The 20,579-nt window shown below is 47.3% G+C and overlaps 1 protein-coding gene across 3 annotated transcripts in view; it reads left to right on the top strand.

Moving 5' to 3' along the window:
- LOC110485404 (histone-arginine methyltransferase CARM1) overlaps nt 1-14,747 on the top strand; it is an 18,983-nt gene extending 4,236 nt beyond the window's left edge. The window contains exons 7-16 of one of the 3 annotated variants that reach the window (XM_036939902.1): nt 1,000-1,090; nt 1,352-1,433; nt 4,508-4,593; nt 5,553-5,642; nt 7,523-7,660; nt 8,068-8,157; nt 12,207-12,304; nt 13,081-13,164; nt 13,787-13,855; nt 14,092-14,747. In XM_036939902.1, coding sequence (XP_036795797.1) covers nt 1,000-1,090; nt 1,352-1,433; nt 4,508-4,593; nt 5,553-5,642; nt 7,523-7,660; nt 8,068-8,157; nt 12,207-12,304; nt 13,081-13,164; nt 13,787-13,855; nt 14,092-14,231 — 968 coding nt within the window. In that variant the 3' untranslated portion in view covers nt 14,232-14,747. Of the gene's footprint in view, nt 1-999; nt 1,091-1,351; nt 1,434-4,507; nt 4,594-5,552; nt 5,643-7,522; nt 7,661-8,067; nt 8,158-12,206; nt 12,305-13,080; nt 13,317-13,397; nt 13,727-13,786; nt 13,856-14,091 lie in introns of those variants that run through there. The other 2 variants (XR_005035411.1, XM_036939903.1) reach the window with 2 other exon arrangements.
- Nucleotides 14,748-20,579: the final 5,832 nt, after the last annotated feature.

The raw sequence follows: 20,579 nt of genomic DNA, 5'->3' as shown, positions 1-20,579 counted from the left end.
GATGAGAGAAGGAGGGATACAGCCCAACGGTAAGATGGAGAACAGGAGATATGGAAGTAAAGAAATAGCGGGATGAGGAAATGGAATGTAAACAGCCCCAACCCTCTCTCCTCTCCTAGGTAACATGTTCCCCACTCTAGGTGACGTCCACCTGGCTCCCTTCACAGACCAACAGTAAACAGGTGGATAGAGGTGTTGCCGACAGCCCCAACCCTCTCTCCTCTCCTAGGTAACATGTTCCCCACTCTAGGTGACGTCCACCTGGCTCCCTTCACAGACCAACAGTAAACAGGTGGATAGAGGTGTTGCCGACAGCCCTAACCCTCTCTCCTCTCCTAGGTAACATGTTCCCCACTCTAGGTGACGTCCACCTGGCTCCCTTCACAGACCAACAGTAAACAGGTGTATAGAGGTGTTGCCGACAGCCCTAACCCTCTCTCCTCTCCTAGGTAACATGTTCCCCACTCTAGGTGACGTCCACCTGGCTCCCTTCACAGACCAACAGTAAACAGGTGGATAGAGGTGTTGCCGACAGCCCTAACCCTCTCTCCTCTCCTAGGTAACATGTTTCCCACTCTAGGTGACGTCCACCTGGCTCCCTTCACAGACCAACAGTAAACAGGTGTATAGAGGTGTTGCCGACAGCCCTAACCCTCTCTCCTCTCCTAGGTAACATGTTCCCCACTCTAGGTGACGTCCACCTGGCTCCCTTCACAGACCAACAGTAAACAGGTGTATAGAGGTGTTGCCGACAGCCCTAACCCTCTCTCCTCTCCTAGGTAACATGTTCCCCACTCTAGGTGACGTCCACCTGGCTCCCTTCACAGACCAACAGTAAACAGGTGTATAGAGGTGTTGCCGACAGCCCTAACCCTCTCTCCTCTCCTAGGTAACATGTTTCCCACTCTAGGTGACGTCCACCTGGCTCCCTTCACAGACCAACAGTAAACAGGTGTATAGAGGTGTTGCCGACAGCCCTAACCCTCTCTCCTCTCCTAGGTAACATGTTCCCCACTCTAGGTGACGTCCACCTGGCTCCCTTCACAGACGAACAGTTATACATGGAACAGTTCACCAAGGCCAACTTCTGGTGAATCTCCTTTCACTTTACTTACTACCTTCATTTAACAAGCTACAGTCTAACTCTCACTTATGCAACTTCTGGTGAATCTCCTTTCACTTTATTTACTATATTATTAAAACTTCATTTTCACCTGGAAAGTGTTGGGGGGGTGTGGGGTGGGGGGGGGAATTCACCAGACCTTAGTTACAACTATACACAAATGTTTAATTGTCACTACGTCAACTAACTAAAGCCACTTCCCACGGTCTCTCTCTCTCTGTTTGTCAGGTATCAGCCATCGTTCCATGGTGTTGATCTGTCATCACTGAGAGAAGCTGCAGTAGACGAGTATTTCAGACAACCCATTGTGGTGAGACTCTTCCCCCCCCCCCCCAATATGGTTCTCATCCTCAGTTTCTCTATTCTATTAGGTTCTCATCCTCAGTTCTCTCTCCCCTCCTCTCTCTCTATTCTATTAGGTTCTCATCCTCAGTTCTCTCTCCTCTCTCTCTATTCTATTAGGTTCTCATCCTCAGTTCTCTCTCCCCTCCTCTCTCTCTATTCTAGTAGGTTCTCATCCTCCCCTCCTCTCTCTATTCTATTAGGTTCTCATCCTCCCCTCCTCTCTCTCCCCTCCTCTCTCTCTATTCTATTAGGTTCTCATCCTCCCCTCCTCTCTCTCCCCTCCTCTCTCTCTCTATTCTATTAGGTTCTCATCCTCCCCTCCTCTCTCTCCCCTCCTCTCTCTATTCTATTAGGTTATCTCTCCCTTCCTCTCTCTCTATTCTATTAGGTGCTCATCCTCAGTTCTCTCTCCCCTCCTCTCTCTCTATTCTAGTAGGTTCTCATCCTCCCCTCTCTCTATTCTAGTAGGTTCTCATCCTCCCCTCCTCTCTCTATTCTATTAGGTTCTCATCCTCAGTTCTCTCTCCCCTCCTCTCTCTATTCTGTTAGGTTCTCATCCTCAGTTCTCTCTCCCCTCCTCTCTCTCTATTCTATTAGGTTCTCATCCTCAGTTCTCTCTCCCCTCCTCTCTCTATTCTGTTAGGTTCTCATCCTCAGTTTTCTCTCCCCTCCTCTCTCTCTATTCTATTAGGTTCTCATCCTCAGTTCTCTCTCTCTAATTCAGTATGCTTTAATGGCATGATTAACAAGGTGAATGTTGCTGAAGCCAAGTCACTCAGAACAACTATCAAAATAAAATAACTATATACATACAGTTGAAGTCAGAAGTTTACATACACCTTAGCCAAATACATGTAATCTCAGTTTTTCACAACACCTGACATTTAATCCTAGTAAAAATTCCCTGTCTTAGGTCAGTTAGGATCACCACTTTATTTTAAGAATGTGAAATGTCAGAATAATAGCAGAGAGAAGTATTTATTTCAGCTTTTATTTCTTTCATCACATTCCCAGTGGGTCAGAAGTGTACATACACTCAATTAGTACTTGGTAGCATTAGTACTTGGTAGCATTAGTACTTGGTAGCATTAGTACTTGGTAGCATTAGTACTTGGTAGCATTAGTACGTGGTAGCATTAGTACTTGGTAGCATTAGTACTTGGTAGCATTAGTACTTGGTAGCATTAGTACTTGGTAGCATTAGTACTTGGTAGCATTGGTACGTGGTAGCATTAGTACGTGGTAGCATTAGTACGTGGTAGCATTAGTACTTGGTAGCATTAGTACTTGGTAGCATTGGTAGTTGGTAGCATTGGTACTTGGTAGCATTGGTACGTGGTAGCATTGGTACGTGGTAGCATTAGTACTTGGTAGCATTGGTACTTGGTAGCATTGCCTTTAAATGGTTTAACTTGGGTCAAATGTTTTGGCCCATTCTTCCTGACAGAGCTGGTGTAACTGAGTCAGGTTTGTAGACCTCCTTGCTCGCACACACTTTTTCATCTCTGCCCACAAATGTTCTGTAGTATTGAAATCAGGGCTTTGTGATGGCCACTCCAATACCTTGACTTTGTTGTCCTTCAGCTATTTTGCCACAACCTTGGAAGTATGCTTGGGGTCATTGTCCATTTGGAAGAGCCATTTACGACCAAGTTTTGACTTCCTGACTGATTTCTTGAGATGTTGCTTCAATATATCCACCTAATTGTCCATCCTCATGATGTCATCTATTTTGTGAAGTGCACCAGTCTCTCCTGCAGCAAAGCACCCCCACAACATGATGCTGCCACCCCTGTGCTTCACGGTTGGGATGGTGTTCTTCGGCTTGCAAGCCTCCCCCTTTTAACTCCAAATATAACGATGGTCATTATGGCCAAACAGTTCTATTTTTGTTTCATCAGACCAGAGGACATTTCTCCAAAAAGTACGATCTTTGTCCCCATGTGCAGTTGCAAACCGTAGTCTGGCTTTTCTATGGTGGTTTTGGAGCAGTGGCTTCTTCCTTGCTGAGCGGCCTTTCAGGTTATGGTGATATAGGACTCGTTTTACTGTGGATATAGATACTTTTGTACCTGTTTCCTCCAGCATCTTCACAAGGTCCATTGCTGTTGTTCTGGGATTGATTTGCACTTTTCGCACCAAAGTACGTTCATCTCTAGGAGACAGAACGTACTTGCGTACTATTACTTGCGTACTATTGTTTGTACAGATGAACGTGGTACCTTCAGGTGTTTGGAAATAGCGCCCAAGGATGAACCAGACATGTGCAGGTCTACATATTGTTTTCTGTGGTGTTGGCTGATTTCTTTTGATTTTCCCATGATGTCAAGCGAAGAGGAATTTAGTTTGAAGGTAGGTCTTGAAATACATCCACAGGTGCACCTCCAATTGACTCAAATTATGTCAATTAGCCTATCAGAGGCTTCTAAAGCCATGACATCATTTTCTGGAATTTTCCAAGCTGTTTAAAGGCACAGTCAACTTAGTGTTTGTAAACTTCTGACCCACTGGAATTGTGATACAGTGAATTATAAGGGAAATAATCTGTCTGTAAACAATTGTTGGAAAAATGACTTGTGTCATGCACAAAGTATATGTCTTAATCGACTTGACAAAACTATAGTTTATTAAACAATACATTTGCGGAGTGGTCGAAAAACTAGTTTTAATGACTCCAACCTAAGTGTATGTAAACTTCCGACTTCAACTGTATATCTCTATCAATCTAATACATAAATGTAATGATCTGTCTCTCTCTCTGTCTCTCTCTCTGTCTCTCTGTCTGTCTGTCTCTCTCTCTCTGTCTCTCTCTCTCTGTCTCTCTCTCTCTCTGTCTCTCTCTCTGTCTCTCTCTCTGTCTCTCTCTCTGTCTCTCTCTCTGTCTCTCTCTCTCTCTGTCTCTCTCTCTGTCTCTCTCTCTCTGTCTGTCTCTCTGTCTGTCTCTCTCTCTCTCTCTCTGTCTCTCTCTGTCTCTCTGTCTCTCTCTGTCTCTGTCTCTCTGTCTCTGTCTGTCTCTGTCTCTCTCTCTCTCTCTCTCAGGACACCTTTGATATCCGTATCCTCATGTCCAAGTCTGTCAAATACACCGTCAACTTCCTGGACGCGAAGGAGGGGGATCTGCACAGGTGAGTCCATCGCCTCCTCTCTCCTTCTGGGGCCTGTAGTATTTAGAGAGCTCTCCTTCTGGGGCCTGTAGTATTTAGAGAGCTCTCCTTCTGGGGCCTGTAGTATTTAGAGAGCTCTCCTTCTGGGGCCTGTAGTATTTAGAGAGCTCTCCTTCTGGGGCCTGTAGTATTTAGAGAGCTCTCCTTCTGGGCCCTGTAGTATTTAGAGAGATCTCCTTCTGGGGCCTGTAGTATTTAGAGAGCTCTCCTTCTGGGGCCTGTAGTATTTAGAGAGCTCTCCTTCTGGGGCCTGTAGTATTTAGAGAGATCTCCTTCTGGGGCCTGTAGTATTTAGAGAGATCTCCTTCTGGGGCCTGTAGTATTTAGAGAGCTCTCCTTCTGGGCCCTGTAGTATTTAGAGAGATCTCCTTCTGGGGCCTGTAGTATTTAGAGAGCTCTCCTTCTGGGGCCTGTAGTATTTAGAGAGCTCTCCTTCTGGGGCCTGTAGTATTTAGAGAGCTCTCTTCTTCAGAATGAGACTTGGAGTAGGAATGCTGATCCAGGATCAATTTAGCCTATTTTTAGATGATAATGAATGGACAGGGGAGCTGATCCTAGATCAGCACTCTGAGACTGGTTATGAATCCAGGGCCTGATGTTGTGTTTAATCTGAGGGTTCTGGTGACTGAGGTTACTGCTGAGAGTTTAGTCCACTTAAACCTCTCTCCTCTTTCTCGCTCTCCTCTTTCTCGCCCCCCTCTCTCCTCTTTCTCGCTCTCCTCTTTCTCGCCCCCCTCTCTCCCCTTTCTCGCCCCCCTTTCTCGCCCCCCTTTCTCGCTCTCCTCTTTCTCGCTCTCCTCTTTCTCGCTCTCCTCTTTCTCGCTCTCCTCTTTCTCGCTCTCCTCTTTCTCGCTCTCCTCTTTCTCGCTCTCCTCTTTCTCGCTCTCCCTCTCCTCTCCCCTCTCTCTTCTCTCTCTCAGGATGGAGATTCCCTTCAAGTTCCACATGATGACGTCAGGTCTGGTCCATGGTCTGGCCTTCTGGTTTGACGTGGCTTTCATCGGCTCAGCGTGAGTCCCCTGTGTGTGTTGTGTAAACTCTTGTCAGTCTTGATTGACCTGCTTTCCTTCATATTTTCTGTGTGTGTCCATCTGTGTGTGTCCATCTGTGTGTGTCCATCTGTGTGTCCATCTGTGTGTGTCCATCTGTGTGTGTCCATCTGTGTGTGTCCGTGTCCATCTGTGTGTGTGTGTGTGGGTCCATCTGACTGTGTGTGGGTCCATCTACAGTGGGGCAAAAAAGTATTTAGTCAGCCACCAATTGTGCAAGTTCTCCCACATAAAAAGATGAGGCCTGTAATTTTCATCATAGGTACACTTCAACTATGACAGACAAAATGAGGGGAAAAAATCCAGAAAATCACATTGTAGGGTTTTTAACTAATTTATTTGCAAATTATGGTGGAAAACGGGGTGAGATCTACAAACAATCAAGATTTCTGGCTCTCACAGACCTGTAACTTATTATTTAAGATGCTCCTCTGTCCTCCACTCGTTACCTGTATTAATGGCACCTGTTTGAACTTGTTATCAGTATAAAAGACACCTGTCCACAACCTCAAACAGTCACACTCCAAACTCCACTATGGCCAAGACCAAAGAGCTGTCAAAGGACACCAGAAACAAAATTGTAGACCTGCACCAGACTGGGAAGACTGAATCTGCAATAGGTAAGCAGCTTGGTTTGAATAAATCAACTGGGAGCAATTATTAGGAAATGGAAGACATACAAGACCACCTATAATCTCCCTCGATCTGGGGCTCCACGCAAGATCTCACCCCGGGGGGTCAAAATGATCACAAGAACGGTGAGCAAAAATCCCAGAACCACACAGGGGGACCTAGTGAATGACCTGCAGAGAGCTGGGACCAAAGTAACAAAGCCTACCATCAGTAACACACTACGCCGCCAGGGACTCAAATCCTGCAGTGCCAGACGTGTCCCCTTGCTTAAGCCAGTAGATGTCCAGGCCCGTCTGAAGTTTGCTAGAGAGCATTTGGATGATCCAGAAGAAGATTGGGAGAATGTCATATGGTCAGATGAAACCAAAATATAACTTTTTGGTAAAAACTCAACTCGTCGTGTTTGGAGGACAAAGAATGCTGAGTTGCATCCAAAGAACACCATACCTACTGTGAAGCATGGGGGCGGAAACATCATGCTTTGGGGCTGTTTTTCTGCAAAGGGACCAGGACGACTGATCCGTGTAAAGGAAAAAATGAATGGGGCCATGTATCGTGAGATTTTGAGTGAAAACCTCCTTCCATCAGCAAGGGCATTGAAGATGAAACGTGGCTGGGTCTTTCAGCATGACAATGATCCAAAACACACCACCCGGGCAACGAAGGAGTGGCTTCGTAAGAAGCATTTCAAGGTCCTGGAGTGGCCTAGCCAGTCTCCAGATGTCAACCCCATAGAAAACCCCATAGAAAATCTTTGAAGGGAGTTGAAAGTCTGTGTTGCCCAGCAACAGCCCCAAAACATCACTGCTCTAGAGGAGATCTGCATGGAGGAATGGGCCAAAATACCAGCAACAGTGTGTGAAAACCTTGCGAAGACTTACAGCAAACGTTTGACCTCTGTCATTGCCAACAAAGGGTATATAACAAAGTATTGAGTTAAACTTTTGTTATTGACCAAATACTTATTTTCCACCATAATTTGCAAATAAATTCATTAAAAATCCTACAATGTGATTTTCTGGATTTTTTTTTTTCATTTTGTCTGTCATAGTTGAAGTGTACCTATGATGAAAATTACAGGCCTCATCTTTGTAAGTGGGAGAACTTGCACAATTGGTGGCTGACTAAATACTTTTTTGCCCCACTGTAACTGTGTGTGTGTGTGTTTATCTAACTGTGTGTGTGGGTCCATCTAACTGTGTGTCCAGGGTAACAGTGTGGCTCTCCACCTCTCCTACGGAGCCTCTGACCCACTGGTACCAGGTCCGCTGTCTGCTCCAGTCCCCTCTCTTCACCAAGGCAGGAGACACCCTGTCCGGCACTGCAACGCTCATCGCTAACAAGAGGTGAGACACACACACACACCCCCGGGTGTGACACACACACACACCCCCGGGTAACTTTACCACTCACACACCTAAACAGGTCACACACACCTGCACACCTAAACAGGTCGCACACCTAAACAGGTCGCACACCTAAACAGGTCACTACCACACTGCACACCTAAACAGGTGACTACCACACTGAACACCTAAACAGGTGACTACCACACTGCACACCTAAACAGGTCACTACCACACTGAACACCTAAACAGGTGACTACCACACTGAACACCTAAACAGGTGACTACCACACTGCACACCTAAACAGGTCACACACACCTGCACACCTAAACAGGTCACTACCACACTGAACACACACACCTGCCAAGGTACCCCCTTAAAGGATTCATCTGACCTGTGCTCCCAGACAGAGCTATGACATCAGTATGGTGGCCCAGGTGGACCAGACAGGAAGCAAGTCTAGCAACCTGCTGGATCTCAAGAACCCCTTCTTCAGGTCAGAGGCACTCTATACCCCTCTTCTCTACCCCTCTTCTCTACCCCTCTTCTCTACCTTCTCTCTCTCTCCAAGTCAACAACACTATACCGTCTCTCTCTCTCTCTCTCTCTCTCTCCAAGTCAACAACACTATACCGTCTCTCTCTCTCTCTCCAAGTCGTCAACACTATACCGTCTCTCTCTCTCTCTCTCTCTCTCCAAGTCGTCAACACTATACCGTCTCTCTCTCTCTCTCTCTCTCTCTCTCTCTCTCCAAGTCGTCAACACTATACCGTCTCTCTCTCTCTCTCTCTCTCCAAGTCGTCAACACTATATCGTCTCTCTCTCTCTCTCTCTCTCTCTCTCTCTCTCTCTCCAAGTCAACAACACTATACCGTCTCTCTCTCTCTCTCCAAGTCAACAACACTATACCGTCTCTCTCTCTCTCTCTCTCTCTCTCTCCAAGTCAACAACACTATACCGTCTCTCTCTCTCTCTCTCTCTCTCTCTCCAAGTCAACAACACTATACCGTCTCTCTCTCTCTCTCTCTCTCTCTCTCTCCAAGTCAACAACACTATACCGTCTCTCTCTCTCTCTCCAAGTCAACAACACTATACCGTCTCTCTCTCTCTCTCCAAGTCAACAACACTATACCGTCTCTCTCTCTCTCTCCAAGTCAACAACACTATACCGTCTCTCTCTCTCTCTCCAAGTCAACAACACTATACCGTCTCTCTCTCTCTCTCTCCAAGTCAACAACACTATACCGTCTCTCTCTCTCTCTCTCCAAGTCAACAACACTATACCGTCTCTCTCTCTCTCTCCAAGTCAACAACACTATACCGTCTCTCTCTCTCTCTCTCTCTCTCTCTCTAAGTCAACAACACTATACCGTCTCTCTCTCTCTCTCCAAGTCAACAACACTATACCGTCTCTCTCTCTCTCTCTCTCTCTCTCTCCAAGTCAACAACACTATACCGTCTCTCTCTCTCTCTCTCTCTCTCTCTCTCCAAGTCAACAACACTATACCGTCTCTCTCTCTCTCTCCAAGTCAACAACACTATACCGTCTCTCTCTCTCTCTCCAAGTCAACAACACTATACCGTCTCTCTCTCTCTCTCTCTCTCTCTCTCTCTCCAAGTCAACAACACTATACCGTCTCTCTCTCTCTCTCTCTCTCTCTCCAAGTCAACAACACTATACCGTCTCTCTCTCTCTCTCTCTCTCTCTCTCCAAGTCAACAACACTATACCGTCTCTCTCTCTCTCTCCAAGTCAACAACACTATACCGTCTCTCTCTCTCTCTCTCTCCAAGTCAACAACACTATACCGTCTCTCTCTCTCTCTCTCCAAGTCGTCAACACTATACCGTCTCTCGCTCTCTCTCTCCAAGTCGTCAACACTATACCGTCTCTCGCTCTCTCTCTCTCTCTCCAAGTCGTCAACACAATACCGTCTCTCTCTCTCTCTCTCTCTCTCTCCAAGTCAACAACACTATACCGTCTCTCTCTCTCTCTCTCCAAGTCAACAACACTATACCGTCTCTCTCTCTCTCTCTCTCTCTCTCTCCAAGTCGTCAACACTATACCGTCTCTCGCTCTCTCTCTCTCTCTCCAAGTCGTCAACACTATACCGTCTCTCTCTCTCTCTCTCTCTCTCCAAGTCAACAACACTATACCGTCTCTCTCTCTCTCTCTCCAAGTCAACAACACTATACCGTCTCTCTCTCTCTCTCTCTCTCTCTCTCTCTCCAAGTCAACAACACTATACCGTCTCTCTCTCTCTCTCTCTCTCTCTCTCTCTCTCCAAGTCAACAACACTATACCGTCTCTCTCTCTCTCTCTCCAAGTCGTCAACACTATACCGTCTCTCGCTCTCTCTCTCCAAGTCGTCAACACTATACCGTCTCTCTCTCTCTCTCTCTCTCTCTCTCTCTCTCCAAGTCAACAACACTATACCGTCTCTCTCTCTCTCTCCAAGTCAACAACACTATACCGTCTCTCTCTCTCTCTCTCTCTCTCTCTCCAAGTCAACAACACTATACCGTCTCTCTCTCTCTCTCTCTCTCTCTCTCTCTCCAAGTCAACAACACTATACCGTCTCTCTCTCTCTCTCTCTCTCTCTCTCCAAGTCAACAACACTATACCGTCTCTCTCTCTCTCTCTCTCTCTCTCTCTCTCTCTCTCCAAGTCGTCAACACTATACCGTCTCTCGCTCTCTCTCTCCAAGTCGTCAACACTATACCGTCTCTCTCTCTCTCTCTCTCTCTCCAAGTCGTCAACACTATACCGTCTCTCTCTCTCTCTCCAAGTCAACAACACTATACCGTCTCTCTCTCTCTCTCTCTCTCTCCAAGTCAACAACACTATACCGTCTCTCTCTCTCTCTCTCTCTCTCTCTCTCTCTCTCTCCAAGTCGTCAACACTATACCGTCTCTCTCTCTCTCTCCAAGTCAACAACACTATACCGTCTCTCTCTCTCTCTCTCTCTCTCCAAGTCAACAACACTATACCGTCTCTCTCTCTCTCTCTCTCTCTCTCTCTCTCTCCAAGTCGTCAACACTATACCGTCTCTCTCTCTCTCTCTCTCTCTCCAAGTCGTCAACACTATACCGTCTCTCTCTCTCTCTCTCTCTCTCCAAGTCAACAACACTATACCGTCTCTCTCTCTCTCTCTCTCTCTCTCTCTCTCCAAGTCAACAACACTATACCGTCTCTCTCTCTCTCTCTCTCTCTCTCTCTCTCCAAGTCAACAACACTATACCGTCTCTCTCTCTCTCTCTCTCTCTCCAAGTCAACAACACTATACCGTCTCTCTCTCTCTCTCTCTCTCTCTCTCTCTCCAAGTCAACAACACTATACCGTCTCTCTCTCTCTCTCTCTCTCTCTCTCTCTCTCCAAGTCGTCAACACTATACCGTCTCTGTCTCTCTCTCTCTCTCTCCAAGTCAACAACACTATACCGTCTCTCTCTCTCTCTCTCTCTCCAAGTCGTCAACACTATACCGTCTCTCTCTCTCTCTCTCTCTCTCCAAGTCGTCAACACTATACCGTCTCTCTCTCTCTCTCTCTCTCTCTCCAAGTCGTCAACACTATACCGTCTCTCTCTCTCTCTCTCTCTCTCCAAGTCGTCAACACTATACCGTCTCTCTCTCTCTCTCTCTCTCCAAGTCGTCAACACTATACCGTCTCTCTCTCTCTCTCTCTCTCTCTCCAAGTCGTCAACACTATACCGTCTCTCTCTCTCTCTCCAAGTCGTCAACACTATACCGTCTCTCTCTCTCTCTCTCCAAGTCGTCAACACTATACCGTCTCTCTCTCTCTCTCTCTCCAAGTCAACAACACTATACCGTCTCTCTCTCTCTCTCTCTCTCTCTCTCTCCAAGTCAACAACACTATACCGTCTCTCTCTCTCTCTCCAAGTCGTCAACACTATACCGTCTCTCTCTCTCTCTCTCTCTCTCCAAGTCAACAACACTATACCGTCTCTCTCTCTCTCTCTCTCTCCAAGTCAACAACACTATACCGTCTCTCTCTCTCTCTCTCTCTCTCTCTCCAAGTCAACAACACTATACCGTCTCTCTCTCTCTCTCTCTCTCCAAGTCAACAACACTATACCGTCTCTGTCTCTCTCTCTCTCTCTCCAAGTCAACAACACTATACCGTCTCTCTCTCTCTCTCTCTCCAAGTCAACAACACTATACCGTCTCTCTCTCTCTCTCTCTCTCTCTCCAAGTCAACAACACTATACCGTCTCTCTCTCTCTCTCTCTCTCTCCAAGTCAACAACACTATACCGTCTCTCTCTCTCTCTCTCCAAGTCAACAACACTATACCGTCTCTCTCTCTCTCTCTCTCTCCAAGTCAACAACACTATACCGTCTCTCCTTCCTTCTCTTTCACTTTCTGTCCCTTGTGTTGTTCCTAAAGCTGTTATTTATCTGCTATCTATCCTCCTCTTTATCGTGGTCTCAAACCTCTTTCCCTGCTAGACACGTTAAAGTCCTCTGTATATGACCTACTGTCCCTGAGCTTGCCTCCCTCTGATTGGTTGATTGTGTGTTCCGCAGGTACACAGGCAGCACGTCAGCCCCGCCCCCAGGCTCTCACTACTCCTCCCCCTCAGAGAACATGTGGAGCAATGGAGGAGTCTACAACATGAACCAGGGTACGCACACACACACACACGGCATTAATCAGGTACAACACACACCATACACATATAGATCTATACACACACACACGGCATTAATCAGGTACTACACACATATAGATCTATACACACACACACGGCATTAATAAGGTACTACACACATATAGATCTATACACACACACACGGCATTAATCAGGTACCACACACATATAGATCTATACACACACACACGGCATTAATAAGGTACTACACACACATATAGATCTATACGCACACACACGGCATTAATCAGGTACTACACACATATAGATCTATACACACACACACGGCATTAATAAGGTACTACACACACATATAGATCTATACGCACACACACGGCATTAATAAGGTACTACACACACATATAGATCTATACGCACACACACGGCATTAATCAGGTACTACACACATATAGATCTATACACACACACACGGCATTAATAAGGTACTACACACACATATAGATCTATACGCACACACACGGCATTAATCAGGTACTACACACATATAGATCTATACACACACACACGGCATTAATCAGGTACTACACACATATAGATCTATACGCACACACACGGCATTAATAAGGTACTACACACATATAGATCTATACACACGCAGACAGGTGAATACAGATGTGTCTCTCTGTTGTTAATGTGTCTCTCTGTTGTTAATGTGTCTCTCTGTTGTTAATGTGTCTCTCTGTTGTTAATGTGTCTCTCTGTTGTTAATGTGTCTCTCTGTCTATCAGGAGGGATGCCTGCCGTGTATGACCTCAGTACGGTCATCGGTGGCGGAGGCTCCACCGTGTCTCACAACAATCTCATCCCTCTTGGTACGCTGTGTGTGTGTGACTGACCAACCCCTAACCCTCCTTACTGTTCTGTATAGCCCTCAAATTCAAATCTGAATCTCCTAAGCCAGTTTCACTGTTTTTTAAAAATGAATCCCTTCTAATCAGGGACTGATTTCCACCTGGGAGACCAGGTGGGTGTGTAATGAATAATCAGGTAGAAAACCAGCAGTAGTCTAGACGTTCCAGGGACTGATTTCCACCTGGGAGACCAGGTGGGTGTGTAATGAATAATCAGGTAGAAAACCAGCAGTAGTCTAGACGTTCCAGTGGAATAACTCTGCTGTATCGGGTTACAACATACTGGAAATGTTCCCCAAGTTTTCCAGAAATTCCAGTTAGAATATTCCTGGAAATCCGTTATTTGTCCTACCAGGATTTGTGGAAAGGTTGTGAAAGTTACTGGGATGTTGTAGCCCTGACTGTGTGTAATGTCAGTTGTGTATCTATGTGTTGGACTCCGGCTGTATCTGTAACTGACCTTTTGTATACTAGTTTTGCTGTGTTTTCTTGTTCCAAATAAAATTTGCCAATTTGTAAATTATCTCCTCTCTGTGTGTGTGTGTGTGTGTGTGCGCGCTTGCACGTGTGTGTGTGTGGGCAGTGAACACAGGGGTAGTGAACCATACATCTTCTAGAGTTGGGTCTATCATGAGTACAGGCGTGGGCCAGGGTGAGTGAGTGTGTCGCCATGGTTACAGAGCTACAGCTGTTTACTGTTGCTAATATTGTAGTCTTGTCCACAGTTCAGTTAGTGTATGGTCTGACATTTTAGTTGTTTTAATGTTTGATTTATTTTAGATATATCGTGCTTCCTAGTCCAGCACTAGGTTTTATCTGGGTCTGGGAAACTGTCCCGAGCTGCTCTTTGAAGACCGCAATTCACTTCCTGTTTTCTCTCTTCCTCAGGAGTGACAACTGGACAATCGGGGCCCGGCAACAGTCCTCAATACCCAATCAACAACAGCCAGTTCACCATGGGCGGGCCTTCCATCTCCATGTCGTCTCCCATGGCAATGCCTAGCAACACTATGCACTACGGGAGCTAAGACCTACCAACCGTCCGTAGCTCCCCCTCTTCCCTCCCATCCCCCTCTTCTCTCTCTCCCTCCCACCCCCCCTCCTGGAAGGAAACCAAACTGGACTGATAATATGGACGTGCCTCTCCTCCCTTCACCCCTCCGTTCTCTGGTTCCTGATGTCTCCGGCCCAGTCCAGAAACAACTGACAGGGCTGTCAAATGTCCAGGTTCTCCATTCTGGTTGGAGGATTTCTGATGTCCTACTTGTTCTGTCTGGGTTGCAACTCGTTGATGGTTTAAGCAGTTGCCTAAACACATCCCTTTGATCTCAACACATTCTGAGGCAGAGTGAAAGGTGTGTGCTCGTAACCATTCTGTTTTATGTATTCACAACCCACATAGAAACATTTAGAAGGATCTTATGTACTTACTGTGGCTATGGGGGTTTCAGAAACGTACACACACAGTTGCATTATACACACACACACAGTTGTATTATATATACACACACACACACAGTTGTATTATATATATATATATATATACACACACACACACACACACACACACACACACACACACAGTTGTATTATATATACACACACACACAGTTGTATTATATATACACACACACAGTTGTATTATATACACACACACACACACACACAGTTGTATTATATATACACACACACAGTTGTATTATATATACACACACACACACACACACACACACACACACACACACACACAGTTGTATTATATATACACACACACAGTTGTATTATATACACACACACACACACAGTTGTATTATATATATACACACACACACAGTTGTATTATATATATATATATATATACACACACACACACACACACACACACACACACACACACACAGTTGTATTATATATACACACACACACAGTTGTATTATATATACACACACACAGTTGTATTATATACACACACACACACACACACAGTTGTATTATATATACACACACACAGTTGTATTATATATACACACACACACACACACACACACACACACACACACACACACACAGTTGTATTATATATACACACACACAGTTGTATTATATACACACACACACACACACGTTGTATTATACACACAGAGCCTCCTGCAGGACAGAAAGGACTTTGAGCTTCTGTGAAGTTTTATCAGTCACTCCCATCTTCCCCAGCCCGTCGCTTGTGACCCAACGTCCCGATCAATAAATTCCTGAATCCTAACCTTTCACCCAAGGTTACCTTATTCAACCGACCAATCAAAGCAAACAGTCTGAGTGTCTGACCCAAACCGGCAGCTGCGCGGAAGAGAGGGTGATCCAGGTTTTAGCCAATCGGGACAGGAGATTGTCTCTGTAGGGCGGGGTTTGTAGCCGCTGTAGACTAGCCAGGGGTTCTGTTCTGTAGGGTGGGGTCTGTAGACTAGCCAGGGGTTCTGTTCTGTAGGCTGGGGTCTGTAGACTAGCCAGGGGTTCGGTTCTGTAGGGCGGGGTCTGTAGACTAGCCAGGGGTTCTGTTCTTTAGGGTGGGGTCTGTAGACTAGCCAGGGGTTCTGTTCTGTAGGCTGGGGTCTGTAGACTAGCCAGGGGTTCGGTTCTGTAGGGCGGGGTCTGTAGACTAGCCAGGGGTTCTGTTCTTTAGGGTGGGGTCTGTAAACTAGCCAGGGGTTCTGTTCTGTAGGGTGGGGTCTGTAGACTAGCCAGGGGTTCTGTTCTGTATGGTGGGTCTGTAGACTAGCCAGGGGTTCTGTTCTGTAGGGTGGGGTCTGTAGACTAGCCAGGGGTTCTGTTCTGTAGGGCGGGGTCTGTAGCCGCTGTAGACTAGCCAGGGGCTCTGTTCTTTAGGGTGGGGTCTGTAGACTAGCCAGTGGTTCTGTAGGGTGGGTTCTGTAGACTAGCCAGGGGTTCTGTAGGGTGGGGTCTGTAGACTAGCCAGGGGTTCTGTAGGGTGGGGTCTATAGACTAGCCAGGGGTTCTGTAGGGTGGGGTCTGTAGACTAGCCAGGGGTTCTGTAGGGTGGGGTCTGTAGACTAGCCAGGGGTTCTGTAGGGTGGGGTCTGTAGACTAGCCAGGGGTTCTGTAGGGTGGGGTCTGTAGACTAGGGTCTGTAGACTAGCCAGGGGTTCTGTAGGGTGGCGTCTGTAGACTAGCCAGGGGGTCTGTAGGGTGGGGTCTGTAGACTAGCCAGGGGTTCTGTAGGGTGGGGTCTGTAGACTAGCCAGGGGGTCTGTAGGGTGGGGTCTGTAGACTAGCCAGGGGTTCTGTAGGGTGGAGTCTGTAGACTAGCCAGGGGTTCTGTAGGGTGGAGTCTGTAGACTAGCCAGGGGTTCTGTAGGGTGGCGTCTGTAGACTAGCCAGGGGTTCTGTAGGGTGGCGTCTGTAGACTAGCCAGGGGTTCTGTAGGGTGGCGTCTGTAGACTAGCCAGGGGGTCTGTAGGGTGGGGTCTGTAGACTAGCCAGGGGTTCTGTAGGGTGGGGTCTGTAGACTAGCCAGGGGGTCTGTAGGGTGGGGTCTGTAGACTAGCCAGGGGGTCTGTAGGGTGGGGTCTGTAGACTAGCCAGGGGTTCTGTAGGGTGGAGTCTGTAGACTAGCCAGGGGAGTCCTGGCACCTTACTGAATATGGCCCCTGTTGTTTAGGGTGTAATGTTTTCGCTGTTTAACAAGTGTTTATCGGGAACTGTGAGACACGTCATGCAACCTCCTAGGAAATCCCAAATGGCTCCATATTCCCCAGTGGACTCCTTTGATGAAGGTCCCTTGGGGCTCTGGTCTACAGATGTATGCTATATAGGGCGCCGTTTGGGACACTGACAGTCACCTTACAGACACGTCATGTAGAGTGTTGGTCCCATGTTTCATCAGCTGAAATAAAAGATCCCAGACATTTTCCATACGCACAAACATTATTTCAAATTTTGTGCACAAATTTGTTTACATCGCTGTTAGTGAGCATTTTCTCATTTGCTAATCTACCTGACAAGTTAAGGAATATCGAGAAGCTGATTAAACAGCATGATTGTTACACAGGTGCACCTTGTGCTGGGGACAATTTTAAAAGGCAGCTCAAAAATATGCTGTTTTTTTTTTTTCCACACAACACAACGCCACAGATGTCTCAAGTTGATGGAGCGTGCAATTGACATGCTGACTGCAGGAATGTCCACCAGAGCTGTTGCCAGATAATGTAATGTTAATTTCTCTACCGTAATCCAACATCATTTTATAGAATTTGGCAGTACGTCTAACCGGCCTCACAACCACAGACCACGTGTAACCACGCCAGCCCAGGACATCCACATCTGACTTCACTACCACAGACCACGTGTAACCATGCCAACCCAGGTCCTCCACATCTGGCATCTTCACCTGCAGGATCGTCTGTGGAGGAGGGGTGGTGCTGAGGAGTATTTCTGTCTGTAATAAAGCCATTTTGTGGGGCGAAACTCATTCTGATTTGCTTGGCCTGGCTCCCAAGTGTGGGCCTATACCTCACCCATTGCCTAGTCATGTGAAATCCATAGATTAGGGCCTAATTAATTTATTTCAATTGACTGATTTCCTTCTATGAACTGTAACTCAGGAAAATCTTTGAAATTGTGTTATGTTGTGTTTATATAATTGCATTCCAACCTGAAGATCAGGATTGGTTGATTGATTGAGGCGGGTGTAGTAACGATCTGGAGGAAAAGTGTGACACTAATCAGGCCCCAGAGGAAGACTCAGTCCCCCCTACATCTTCTGTTAGGGAGATACCCATCCCTGAGATAAAGACTCAGTCCCCCCCTACATCTTCTGTTTGGGAGATACCCATCCCTGAGATAAAGACTCAGTCCCCCTTACATCTTCTGTTAGGGAGATACCCATCCCTGAGATAAAGACTCAGTCCCCCCTACATCTTCTGTTTGGGAGATACCCATCCCTGAGATAAAGACTCAGTCCCCCCTACATCTTCTGTTTGGGAGATGGGAGATACCCATCCCTGAGATAAAGACTCAGTCCCCCCCTACATCTTCTGTTAGGGAGATGGGAGATACCCATCCCTGAGATAAAGACTCAGTCCCCCCCTACATCTTCTGTTAGGGAGATGGGAGATACCCATCCCTGAGATAAAGACTCAGTCCCCCCTACATCATCCGTTTGGTCAAACGGTCTAAAATGTTCGTGGTTTTGTTTTCATCTCTTTGTTTTCTTCCTTTTCCCCATAAATAAAACGTTAAAACAGAAATACCCTCCAAAGAGGCAAATTAAACATTGCTGGAGAACAAGTCAGCTTTCTAATTTATATATATTGTATGGATTCTTCCTAATATACAGTTGTGTGCATTCTCAGATTTCTAATGAATGTGGACTGTCTCATGGCAATATTAAGTATTTAATGAGCCCCATCCATTTTATAGGGAGAATGTGATACTTTACTGTAGAACCCTCAGACTCCACTCTGAACCTGGAAGTCAGTTCCACTGCATTCTTTCCGTGGTTCCCCTCTAATCAGGGACTGAGTTAGACCTGGGACACCCCGTGGGTGGTTCCCCTCTAATCAGGGACTGAGTTAGACCTGGGACACCCTGTGGGTGGTTCCCTTCTAATCAGGGACTGAGTTAGACCTGGGACACCCTGTGGGTGGTTCCCCTCTAATCAGGGACTGAGTTAGACCTGGGACACCCTGTGGGTGGTTCCCTTCTAATCAGGGACTGAGTTAGACCTGGGACACCCTGTGGGTGGTTCCCCTCTAATCAGGGACTGAGTTAGACCTGGGACACCCTGTGGGTGGTTCCCCTCTAATCAGGGACTGAGTTAGACCTGGGACACCCTGTGGGTGGTTCCCCTCTAATCAGGGACTGAGTTAGACCTGGGACACCCTGTGGGTGGTTCCCCTCTAATCAGGGACTGAGTTAGACCTGGGACACCCTGTGGGTGGTTCCCCTCTAATCAGGGACTGAGTTAGACCTGGGACACCCTGTGGGTGGTTCCCTTCTAATCAGGGACTGAGTTAGCCCTGGGACACCCTGTGGGTGGTTCCCCTCTAATCAGGGACTGAGTTAGACCTGGGACACCCTGTGGGTGGTTCCCCTCTAATCAGGGACTGAGTTAGACCTGGGACACCCTGTGGGTGGTTCCCCTCTAATCAGGGACTGAGTTAGACCTGGGACACCATGTGGGTGGTTCCCCTCTAATCAGGGACTGAGTTAGACCTGGGACACCCTGTGGGTGGTTCCCCTCTAATCAGGGACTGAGTTAGACCTGGGACACCATGTGGGTTGTTCCCCTCTAATCAGGGACTGAGTTAGACCTGGGACACCATGTGGGTGGTTCCCCTCTAATCAGGGACTGAGTTAGACCTGGGACACCCTGTGGGTGGTTCCCCTCTAATCAGGGACTGAGTTAGACCTGGGACACCATGTGGGTGGTTCCCCTCTAATCAGGGACTGAGTTAGACCTGGGACACCCTGTGGGTGGTTCCCCTCTAATCAGGGACTGAGTTAGACCTGGGACACCCTGTGGGTCGTTCCCCTCTAATCAGGGACTGAGTTAGACCTGGGACACCCTGTGGGTGGTTCCCCTCTAATCAGGGACTGAGTTAGACCTGGGACACCCTGTGGGTGGTTCCCCTCTAATCAGGGACTGAGTTAGACCTGGGACACCATGTGGGTGGTTCCCCTCTAATCAGGGACTGAATTAGCCCTGGGACACCATGTGGGTGGTTCCCCTCTAATCAGGGACTGAGTTAGACCTGGGACACCCTGTGGGTGGTTCCCCTCTAATCAGGGACTGAGTTAGACCTGGGACACCCTGTGGGTGGTTCCCCTCTAATCAGGGACTGAGTTAGACCTGGGACACCCTGTGGGTGGTTCCCCTCTAATCAGGGACTGAGTTAGACCTGGGACACCCTGTGGGTGGTTCCCCTCTAATCAGGGACTGAGTTAGACCTGGGACACCATGTGGGTGGTTCCCCTCTAATCAGGGACTGAATTAGCCCTGGGACACCATGTGGGTGGTTCCCCTCTAATCAGGGACTGAGTTAGACCTGGGACACCCTGTGGGTGGTTCCCCTCTAATCAGGGACTGAATTAGCCCTGGGACACCATGTGGGTGGTTCCCCTCTAATCAGGGACTGAGTTAGACCTGGGACACCCTGTGGGTGGTTCCCCTCTAATCAGGGACTGAGTTAGACCTGGGACACCCTGTGGGTGGTTCCCCTCTAATCAGGGACTGAGTTAGACCTGGGACACCATGTGGGTGGTTCCCCTCTAATCAGGGACTGAGTTAGACCTGGGACACCATGTGGGTGGTTCCCCTCTAATCAGGGACTGAATTAGCCCTGGGACACCCTGTGGGTGGT

Source organism: Oncorhynchus mykiss, chromosome 13, assembly GCF_013265735.2.
Source record: "Oncorhynchus mykiss isolate Arlee chromosome 13, USDA_OmykA_1.1, whole genome shotgun sequence".
NCBI classification, from domain to species: Eukaryota; Metazoa; Chordata; class Actinopteri; order Salmoniformes; family Salmonidae; genus Oncorhynchus; species Oncorhynchus mykiss.
The sequence above is the reverse complement of the archived record's forward strand: the minus strand, read 5'-3'. Positions and strand labels throughout refer to the sequence as shown.